Source organism: Mchenga conophoros, linkage group LG11, assembly GCF_057382185.1.
Source record: "Mchenga conophoros isolate Kocher_MC1m ecotype Shallow Benthic linkage group LG11, M_conophoros_male_GT1.1, whole genome shotgun sequence".
Classification (NCBI taxonomy): domain Eukaryota; kingdom Metazoa; phylum Chordata; class Actinopteri; order Cichliformes; family Cichlidae; genus Mchenga; species Mchenga conophoros.
This window is the reverse complement of record NC_140536.1, coordinates 27,546,606-27,558,203: the sequence shown is the minus strand read 5'-3', so window position 1 is coordinate 27,558,203 and position 11,598 is coordinate 27,546,606. Positions and strand designations below refer to the sequence as shown.

Genomic DNA, 11,598 nt, shown 5'->3' with positions numbered 1-11,598 from the left:
ACAGCTGCAAACTTTGGTTTTGTGGTTTTGAGGAAATACTGCACGCACAGAAATGAACTCGATCACCTAATGAGGAGTAAAGTACAGCAAAGTGTGTCTAATGTCCTTATTTCCTTGCATTATGTGATCGCGGTGGTCAAAGTTTCACTGACATTCAGAGGGCAGAGCGTCCTACTTGTTTACCGAGTGTCTAACCTCGACCTTTTTGTTGTGCATTGTGTTGTCCAGATAAGATGATTAATTATCCTCGCATGTGTCTTAAGAGATCACAGATCTCACAAATTTAGCAACACAAGCTGAGGATGTACCCACAGTGCTGATGTTGGGTGTTTCTTCCTTTGATGAGAAGTGGAGCAGAAGGTTCAGGGCGACGGAAAGAGGAGAGACGCTGGGATAGTGGAGCACAGCGCCACTTATAAATAGCCCTCTCTGTCTCTTCACTTCACACTCGCTCTCTGTCTCTTTACTCAACCGCTTTCTCTTGTGGCTCTATTTAGGTTTATCTAGCAAACCTTTCATATGCTCTGACTCTCTGCTAATGTAAAAAAAAAAATCCCCTCTCTTATTACAGCGGTGGCAGCCTGCTGCTAACTTGCTTGAATCTTATTTTTCTATTCTGGATTTCATGGATAGGGCATTATGAAAATAGCAAGAGGCAGAGTTAGTATCGCGAAAAGGAAACCGATAGCTGAATGTGATTTAACTGGAAGTTGCAAATAAGTGGTTAAAAGGCAGGAACACAGAAAGAAATCAGTCTCAGCCTGATGGGTGCAGTTTCACTTTGATAATTCAAAGATGATTGTTTATGCAGATGACTTCCTCACACTCACACATGCACTCGTCTGTATTACCACACATTTCCAAAATTTTCAGTTTGAGTCCTGTAAAGTGTAAACTGCATGAATGCCTGATTCATTCAAATGAAAAAGACATTTTAGTGATGTTGTAAGCCTGATTCTTGTCTTTACCCACCACTCTAATTCATTGGCTAAATGCTTTGAATGCACTACAGTTTGATTTAAATGCATTTGCTTTATTTCTCTACTGTATCTAATAAATATATTAAAATGAATGACTTTAGATAAAATGGATGTGCCTTGTTTAAAGGAAGTGTTGATACTGTGCTGAACAACGTTTTCCTTACAAGGTTTTAGTTCAGAGAGTTTTAGCTCCATCTTTGGAAATGCAAATTGTTTGTAGTAACGTCTTTGTTAATTGGGATTTCATTTTTTTTTTTGTTTAATTTGGTCCAAGTTAACATGAAAATGTGTACCATCCACCCATTTTCTTCACCACTTGGCAAGTTTAGAGTCACAAAGGTCACTCTGTCTAAAGGTGGGGTACACCGTGTACAGGTTGCCAGTGTATCACAGGGGTACCACACAGAGACAGACAACCATTCCCACTCCTGGAGTTATGACGTGTTTATGCTTGCTGCTTGGCCCCTGTCATGTGGTGGCACATGCGAGTTTGATGTCACATCCTCTGCCACGCTTCAGGTGGGTTTTGAACCCAGGACCTTCTTGATGTGAGGCAACGATATGCTGTATAAAAATGATAGATTTCTGTCAAAGAAAAAAGGAAAAACTCTTTGCTGGAACAGTTGGGTTTAATTGACTCCTCACAGGAGAGGGCAGAGGCAGATGAAACCCTGATTTGCTTGAGGACTGCTTTAATGTCCCTTTGTCCAAAGTCAGGCAGATAAAAGAGCATTTGAAAATTTGTCTTGCATGCGCCGCACTCTGAACTCAATCCCGTCCGACACCTCACTGAACTCTGCTGTAGGATAATAAATCACACAGATTTCCACATGCATGTGTAGTTCAACAGTGTGCACATGCATGCATCCTAACAGAAGCTTGTGCATCAGGATGGGGTCTACTCAGAAAGCTGGAGAGTGGAAGTGGATCTAGAGGTGCATTGCTGTGCACATGCAGAAATTGATCCTCTGATAAAAGCTGCATTTCCTCAGGGAGAACTGCTTCCTGCTTAATGGCTGTTAGGTAGCAAGAAATGGACCAGGAAGAGATGGCCTGCCTGCAGAGCACTTAGGTACTTAGACATCATGCACATCTATAGACGATAAATGTGTGCAGAGAGACACGTAGATCAAGAGTGAAGACAGAGAGACGGAGATGGTAAAAATCTGACTTCCTGCTGCAGAGAAGTTCGGATAGAGGAGTGAAGTCGCTGAGGCGTTAGCGCGCAGATGGTCAGATGTGAACGTGCAAAGCTCAAAGTGCAAATTGTCAAACAAACACGCGAACAGTATATTCACATATCTTCAACAGAGCTTACTTGCACTTGCATGTATTAGCAAATGAATTCTGTGTAATGGATTGCTTTGGACTCATTTCCTTGTGGTGTCCTCGGATCAAAGATGGTCCCTAGGTGAACGGCAAACAAGCATATGGGAATCCCGAGGACACCACAAATTAAATATGGTAGTGAAGAGGGGAATATTTCACTACATCATGTGTGTGAGCTTCATCTGTGTGTATTTGTGTGTTTCCACACAGGGCGGAGAGCACTGCTACTATCAAGGAAAGGTCAGAAACATCCCTCACTCCTTTGTGGCTCTCTCAACCTGTCACGGGCTGCAGTAAGTACAAATAATACAGATGCGACTTTTTATATGCATGTGTGTGTTTCAGCCTCTGTTCTAAGTCCTGCTCCCATTTTTTCATTAGGTTAATGTAATTAGTTTTAGCCAGGCGTCGCTGCCTGTCTGCATTTTAGGTTTCATAGGTTATCACTCTGGCAGACGGACAGACAGACAGACATCTTCTCTTCTTCTCTTCTTCCTTTCCTGTTCTCTTTTCTTTTTTTCCCCTTCTCCTCTAGCCTCCACTAACGTTGGTATTTTTAGCTTTTTCTGCTTGAGGCGAGACGGGTCAGAAACAAGGCCTGCTGTGAGGGATGCATGCACACTTTATGCTTTCTAAGTCAATGTATGTAGTCTCCTGTGTATATATGTGTGTATATATATATGCATGAAAAGAGGCGAGACGCTCTCCATCCCGCATGTGAGAAATTCACTGTTTGTTGGTGGATTTCATTGTTTGCACAGAAAGCCGCCGTGAATAACAAAGCATCAAACGTGCCTAAAATGAGAACCGTGTTTCCACAAAAAGTTACAATGCCGTGTGACATTTAAATAAAAAGAGAATGCTAATGATTTGAAGCCTATATTTAATTAAAAATATACAAATACAACTTACACAGGGGAGACCAGCTGTTGTATTTTCATGTAGGACTTCAGCTCCTCAAAGGTTTGAGGTCTGCTTTGTTTGCTTTTCATTTCATGATGCACCAAATTTTTAAGACTTATTTCTTTGTTTGCTTTATCGTGTCATGGAAAATAAACGCTGCTATGAAAAAGATGTCATCCGGAGGGCTGCATCTTATCATCTTATCTTTAAAAAAATAAATAATCACTATGGTATTCATTCAGCACTATCGCTTTTTATCCTTGATCTATGACCTAATTCTATTATAACGTCCTTATTGTCATCATGCTTGCTTGCACTGTACGTGTCTTTTATTTTTATTTTTTATGTGAAACTCTTGTTTTTATGTAATTTCATAAAAACCACAAATAAAGTCTAGTCTTAGCAAATGCTTGTCATAAACGTATATACACTTACCGGCCTGCTTCATTGGGTACACCTGCAAAACATCTAATGAAACAATCACGTGGCAGCAACTCGTTTAGACATGTAACTCAAGATGAGCTGCTGAAGTTCAAACCGACCATTCAAACCCAAATGGAGAAGAAAAGCAACTTTAAATGATAAAAGTGACTTTAAATTCTGCATGTTTTAAGCTTCAACACTTGATATTTTGTACTTTTTAAATTACATTAAAAAATGGCCTGTATTTATATAGCGCTTTACTAGTCCCGAAGGACCCCAAAGCGCTTTACATATCCAGTCATCCACCCATTCACACACACATTCACACACACATTCACACACTGGTGATGGCAAGCTACATTGTAGCCACAGCCACCCTGGGGCGCACTGACAGAGGCGAGGCTGCCGGACACTGGCGCCACCGGGCCCTCTGACCACCACCAGTAGGCAACGGGTGAAGTGTCTTGCCCAAGGACACAACGACCGAGACTATCCAAGCCGGGGCTCGAACCAGCAACCTTCCGATTACAAGGCGAACGCCCAACTCTTGAGCCACGATCGCCACAAAAATTTAAAATGAGGAAAAATAATTTCTTGAAAAGAGGCCAAATTTTCTCCAAACATTTTTAATCAAATGTCAGACTGTCAACACCATAAACTGCTGTATATTTTGAACTTGTTGCCCGATGTTTTTTGGATTAACCGTCATCAGTTCTTGTAGTCATGTAAAGAAAACCACATAATAGGAGCTCCTGGTCTGAATTAACCTTCTGCCCATTCAGTGTACATTGTTTAATCTAATTATCAATTTCAGCTGTTTCAGAGACCATGATTATTTATTTCTGATCCATTACGCAGTCTCAAAGCTTTCTCCCACTGAGTATATCTTGTTTCAACATAATACCAAGCCAAATAGACAGAGTAATCAGTTTAGACATGTCTTTCCAACTAATTAGGGGAAGCAGGAAGAAGCAGACTAATATCTGCTGAACAAGCTAAACTAAAGTCCAAGCCTTAACTCTTTTTATTCTTAAAGTTTTTTTTGTGTGTTTCATGAGAGTTTTGCATGAATTTGGGGAAAGTTGTCAGTACAGCAAATTATAAAATGCTGGATGCAAAATAATGAAAAGAAAGCAACTACCAAATAATTTATAGTATAGTTACCTGCAGTGAAATCTCATATTTAGAACGCAAGAGGTTGTAACGGGATAGAATCACTGAACTTTGAAATTTCTAATGAGGAAAGAAAGAAACACCAAAATGTTATATGTGTGTGTGTGTGTGTGCGTGCGTGTGTGTGTGTGTGTGTTTGTGTGTGTGTGTGTGTGTGTGTGCATGCGTGCGTGCGTGCGTGTGTGAGAGAGAGAGAGAGAGAGAGTAAGAGAAAGAGAGCGAGGGAGTCAAGGGCTTCCTGCTGTGGAGTGTGTCAGAGCGTTAGCCATTAGAGGGAGAGCATTCTCCTATGCTGAGTCAGGTGTTTACCATAATATACATCCTGCCCCCGCCCCCCAACTCACACACACACACACACACACACACACACACACACACACAGAGGCAAATTTTGTTCTCTTTCTAAACATTTAGCTTGGATTCTTTGCTTTGATGCAGCACAAAAGTGAGCTAAAAGAATCCATCCATCCATTTGTTTCTTAATCATTTATCAAACTTAGCTATAATTTAAAGCCTTATCTTTAAATTAAAAGATTACATTTGCACGCTGAGCTGACTAAAACTAAAAGCTAAGCTAAACTTTCTATACAGTCCAGCGATAGTTCTTATTTGGTGTGTCAATAAAAGTAAAGCTGCATCCCAAACTAAGCAGCAACGACATGTAAAGTCAGGTAAAGCTATAATAACTGAGGGGATTGTGTAGGTGTGGTTTGTGCACAGATGCATGACATCACCTTTCTTCCAAATCTCACTCACTCACACCAGCACTGAACAGATTTAAGCATAAAATACACACATAAATTCTTTCAATTTGTCCAGCCAGGAAACCTGAAAAACACAGAGAGGGTAGAGTCGGAGGAGGTAGATAGATTGTGTATTTCCTGCAGTGTTTACCCTCCTGACTTCACAGTCTGACCCGACCAATCTCCTAAAAGCTTCAGATAAACTTAATTAACGGATGATGTGTTCATGCGCACATGAATGTGGGCAGGCGGCCAAAGACCTTCAGCCATGGTTAAAATGCTGCATAGCTCTGTGCTGTTCTCTCGCAACCTTATATGTGATGACAGCATGGATTTTGTTTTTATTCTAACAGCTGAGCCATTGATGGACTAATTAGACTAAACTAATCCTATATTATTATTATTCACCAACATTAACTTCTTGCAACTATGTCTCAGCTTTATAGTGTACATAGTATTTATTAGTCATACTTTTTACTCTTCTTTAACTAAACCTAATTTTTATTTTTTACTTCCCTGTTTTTTTTTTTAAATCACAGTTTTGTATATATAATTTCTTTGCAGTATAAGGCCCTCACTATGCGTATGTTTATTTATTGTAGTCTGTACTATTTTTATTCTTTATTCTGCTGCTGTAATAGCCTCCCTTGTGGGATCAATATTACAGATATATATATATATATATATATATATATATATATATATATATATATATATACATATACACACACATATATATTACGTGTATACATATATATATATATATATATATGTATATGTATATATATATATATATATATATATATATATATATATATATATATATATATATATATATATATATATATATATATATATATAGAGAGAGAGAGAGAGAGAGAGAGAGAGAGAGAGAGAGAGCCTTCTTACTTGGTGAATTTCACATTTAAAAATGTCTTGAATGGCACAGTGTATCTCTCTTTACTAGTCTTTATTAAATATGCCAGTGGTTGCACATTTTTCCAGCAGACAGGGAGGTTATAACACTATAGACAGGTTTCTGTGCGGGTGTAATAAAAAAATCTTCCATTGTAATCTCCACATCACTGTCCATTACACCTCCTTCTTCCCTCCGTTACTTTTCTCACAGTCATATAACATAGCGTCCCATCTGTAAATATCCATAGAAGTCTTGCTTTTCTAATAAGCATTTCAAAACTTCAAACTTCAAAACTTTTTTTCATTACGTCGAACATAACTGTTGTTCCCTTAGCTGTCCAGTCCTTAAACTTGTTATCTAATTTATTTGCAGAAAAATGAGAGTCATATGCACATTAAGGACTGTAAGGTCTCCCTCTGGTTTATGTTCTTTTATAACAGTTTTCCATATGAAGTGACTAATCTGTCCGGAGGACTTGATTTATTCCATTTGATGCTGAAAAAAACAGCAGAAACTTGTACTGATATGTGCTCTCGCCTCTCCCCCTCTTTCCCTTTTCAGTGGGATGTTTTTCGACGGCAATCACACCTACATGATTGAACCTGGAGGACACGGCAGCAGCAATGTAAGTACTGCAGATGGCTCTTCTCAACAGGGATTATCAATTTGTCCTTCCTCCATGTTTTTGCATCCAGCTGCTTCTACGTCGTGTTGAGCTGTCTGAGGTCAAACAATTTGTTGCAGTAGTGCTGTGTTGTGTCCAATGTCCACCCACAGCCCTGCAAGTTCCTCGTCACTGATGGTACCCAAAATCTTTCATATGTTTTCCTTTGAAATGATTGTGTCAAGGGTGCTCTTGAAAAGGCCTGGATAGGCTGTTTTTGTGGTGCTGATTTGGTAAAAAATTTGCACATCTGCTGCAGATGATTTGTTAGAATAGGAGAACAGGAGGTTCAGACAAACCAGAATCAGTTACAGATCACAAACCGGTCACTGCAGCTGAACCCTGAGGTTTCAAGACAGAGAGATTCACGGGATTACAAAGCAGCAGAAAGCAGAAAAGCCCACAGACAATTAGATAATAACAATTAGAGGCATTACGGCCAGAACGAAAGGACAGATCCGAGATTTCCAGACAAGCCTTAGGCATGAGAGTGAAAGAACAAGCTGCTGATACTCCGTGTGTGTGTGAAGGGCTTACTTTCTATCTAATTAAAACCTCCAGAAGAAGCGTGTGTCTGGCTTTAATCAGTCAGGGGCGAAAGAAGACCAGATAAGAGAGGTCAGAGACCTAGGTGTGTGTGTGTGTGTGTGTGTGTGTGTGTGTCCTTGGTAGTTGCAACCTAGCCCACGGAGCTACTTAAGATTCATTCCCATATGAGAGTTTTTGTGCCGGCAGGTAGGAGAGAAAATCTGGTAGATGGACAGACAAACAGAAGATTAGGAGGTGGAATAGTGTGAAAAACCAAAATGTAATTAGGGCGCATGTCATTGTATTTTCTGCAGAGAAACTGCAGTATAAGAGGATCTAATCCAGTTTTAAAGGCAGTTGCTATTTCACAGTTAAACAGTAATGAAAAGGAGAGGAAACATGAAGTTAATTAAGCAATAAAGTGTCTTTAGTGTGAGGATGGAGGAAATAAAGTAGAACACCGAGAGGGAATGAGCGACAACAGTGCTCGAGGCCGCTGTGTTTATTCAGGGCCTGTTACGACTCTTCGTTGCTCACTCTTTAGCTGCTTCTGTCGTCTCCAGCGTTTTCTGGAGACACTGAATTATTGAAGCAATGAGAGAGAGAAGATTCAGAAAATAGGCAATCCAATTTGACAAAGTAGATAAACTCAGAAGGGTGCTGCAGCACTCTCCTTGCAGAGATACAGGGTGTGTAAGTATATCATGACAAACATTTGGCTGAAATGTTGCGTTTCTGTAAAGTCTTTAAAAGCCACAGCTAAAGCAACATCTTATAGAGTCACTCCAGAAAGCCGAAAGACAGCAGTCACAGTGTTACTTCAGAAGATAACGTGTTCAGTATTTTGGCACTAACTAAAAAAGACCAGAGGCAGAGCTGAAGATGCTAAGATTGTTATTGAGAGTGACCAGAATGGACAACATTAGAAATGACCTCAGATTGAGCAGTTTGGACACAAAGTTAAAGAGACAACGCTGCGATAGTTTGGACATGTGCAGAGGAGAGACAGTGGATAAATGCAGCTGCCAGGCAGGAGGAAAAGAGAAAGACCTCAGAGAAGATTGATGGATGTAGTGAAGGAGGCCATGCAGAGAGTTGGAGTGACAGAGAAGGATGATGGGACAGGGTGGGATGGATGCCACTAGCCCAACTTGGCATTACTCTTTGGTTAATCTGAAAACGACTGAGTAATTTAATGTTTAACATGTGATTACCCAACTTTGTTTATGTTATACTAAAGCACATTTTCTATATTATTGTGATGATGCTTTACACTGGTGTAAAGTACAGTTATTAGCAATCAGTGGCACAGTGGTTAGCACTGACACCAAGCTGCAAGTTAATTAATAAATGTTGATTCTAAACTGGCAGGAGGTGTGAATGTGATCGTGTCTCTGCGTGCTGGCCTGGAGACAGACTCATGACTTGTGCCTGAATTCGATGCGCAGTTAAGTAAAAGGATGGATGGATTTATTTGGTACTTCATTAAATGTGTCAGCAGATGATGCGGATTTTACAGGCGAGAAATAACTTTTTTATAAATCAGATGTAAAGTCTGATTGTAGATAAAATTTATGACATTGGTTAAAACTGGCTTCACTTTGGTCTTCTACAGCATGAAGATCCAAAAGATCAAAGGTTTGAGACCCAAGAGGAGATGCAGTAGACCAGCCTCAGCTATTGCGCTCCCAATCTAGCTGAGGGGCACTGAAAGCCCCTCAGCTAGTGAACGTTTTGACAGGAGGTTCTGGTTTACAATAATTTCTACTGAGAGCTCTGGTAGATTTTCTTAGTGTACAGGCTGTGATCAGCTGACCTGCTGCTCTGTTTGGATGTAAACAACCAAATTCAACCAGATATCAGCAGATGTTTCATGACTTGTCCTGCTCAGTCAATGGATCTAAGCATCATCAACTAAAATTCATATGAATCTCTGCTACACTTGACATAACCTTACTTTGACTGTGAAACTGCAGATGATTTTCATGCAATCTTTAAATAACACATAGCTAGCTCAGTTTGTTTTGCAGCAGGTTTCACAATAAAAAAAAAACCCATAATGTCATGTGTACAGACCCAATATCTGATTTAAAAACATGAGGACTTAATGGAAACTTTAAATCTGCACTATATCAAATTCCACTGAGCAGTCTGAGCAAAAACTCCCCCAAAATGCAAAAGTAACGAGCCTGTTTTTGAAAATTTAAGGAGTATAAAATACAGATATTTGTTTAAAAATATAGGGAGTAGAAGTAAAAATTAAAAAAGCTACTCAAGTAAAGTACAGATACCTGAAAATTGTAGATACCAGTACTTTGTAGTAACAAAGTACAAATACTTTGTTACTTCTCACCTCTGCCGATCTGTGGCCTTTTAAAAATATCACATAAATCAAGTGTATACAGAGTAGTGTGAACAGAGTAACACATTTTTGACAGTTGTGGTAGTATTGGTTTTGGCTTGATGTTTTTGGAACGCTGGCTGCATGACAATGCCGGGGACGGCGCTGCCCTCGAGCCCGGAGGTGCCTGTCAGTTTGTTGTTACTGAGCTCTGGATGTCTGCTCCCCTCGGGCAATGCTCCATCGTTTCTCTCCCCGTGGATTCCTTCTTTCTCTGTTTCACTCTCATTATGTCTGTCTATTTGTCTGCTCGGTCTACAAGTCTGCCTCAGACACACAGATGTCTTCTTCAAAACCCTAGATGCCCTCCATGTCCGGTGTGAGATTTAGTGGCTCTTTTACGAGGAGGCTGTCTGCACTGTCATGCACTTGTTACATTAGACAGCATTCACATATAATCCCTTATTGAACAGCATTGGATGCAAATTTTTTACCCACCTGCAACTAATTGTAGCTTTCCTAAATGTAAAAGAACACAAACAAGAAAACAGGGTTGAAGTGGGGCTGTGAGAGTCAGCGTGGCTCCTGTCGGCCATATGGCAAATCCATCTGCCCTTCTTTCACCAAGGCAGAAAAAGTTATGCAGGACATGAGGTAAACGTGTCCTGAACAAGCTGCTCTTGTCACTTTATGTGGCTGAGCCGGAGTTAAAGTGTCTTGTCGTGTTATTGGTCTCATATATAATCTGAAAAGCTAGATCTTCAAGATTAAAGCTCACAAGCGAAGAACGAGCTGTTCCAGCGCAGCACGCAGTTGATAAATCTTGCACTTATTGACTGTTAGTGTCGGCATGAGTGTGTGTGCATGTGTGTGTTTATGTGTGTTCATGTAGGGAAGTTGTGAGGAGGATGTGTGATTAACATAAACACCATATGTTTAGTCCTCCTGTTTGTGTTGTTGTTTTCTTTTTGGACACCATGGCAGCTCCACCTGCACCTCGGAGCCACTGTGGCTACACCCAGAAAGCATAATGCTGTGTGCGTTTTTTGTTCAATGGTGGAGTGACCATGAGTTCAGGCTTTAGGACATTTCAACCATAAAGCCTAAGCAAAGGCATGACGTGTTTTAAGTGTATGTTACGGTTCAAAAAACTGTTGAAGTCCATAAAATGTGTGGTTGAGGTTGCATGTCAAGTTCAGGCTCTCCTGAAGGTTTGAATGAATATATTCAGCCTATATTCAGTAATTATAAGTCATATACTCATTTTGATAAGAAGCCATCACTTGAAAGATTTGAACATGTTTTTATTGAACATGAGTGATGAAGCATCATAGCAGAGTGGAGTCCCAGCAATGATAAGCAGGAACCCCCTGAAGTCTAGACGCTGGTGGTTGGTAGTGAAGATGAGAAGGAAGTGGCACGAGGCAGGATGACATAAGAGCAGTGAGGTTTAAAGCAGACAGTGGAGGCTGATTGGCTCACAGAGAGCAGCAAGAAAATGATTGGACCTGAGCAATGATGTCATTATTTGGTGTAATGGCGTGGGAAAGAGGAAGTGATGTAAAAAACACAGACTAGCAGCAGGGATACCCAGT

At 40.2% G+C, this 11,598-nt stretch overlaps 1 protein-coding gene across 3 annotated transcripts in view; it reads left to right on the top strand.

The window, feature by feature from the left end:
- Positions 1–11,598, top strand: part of adam22 (ADAM metallopeptidase domain 22) — a 70,585-nt gene that overhangs the window by 24,165 nt on the left and 34,822 nt on the right. For all 3 annotated transcript variants that reach the window (XM_085292110.1, XM_085292112.1, XM_085292111.1), the window contains exons 5-6: positions 2,520–2,602; positions 7,032–7,095. In XM_085292110.1, the coding sequence (XP_085148236.1) occupies positions 2,520–2,602; positions 7,032–7,095 (147 nt within the window). The remainder of the gene's footprint in view (positions 1–2,519; positions 2,603–7,031; positions 7,096–11,598) is intronic.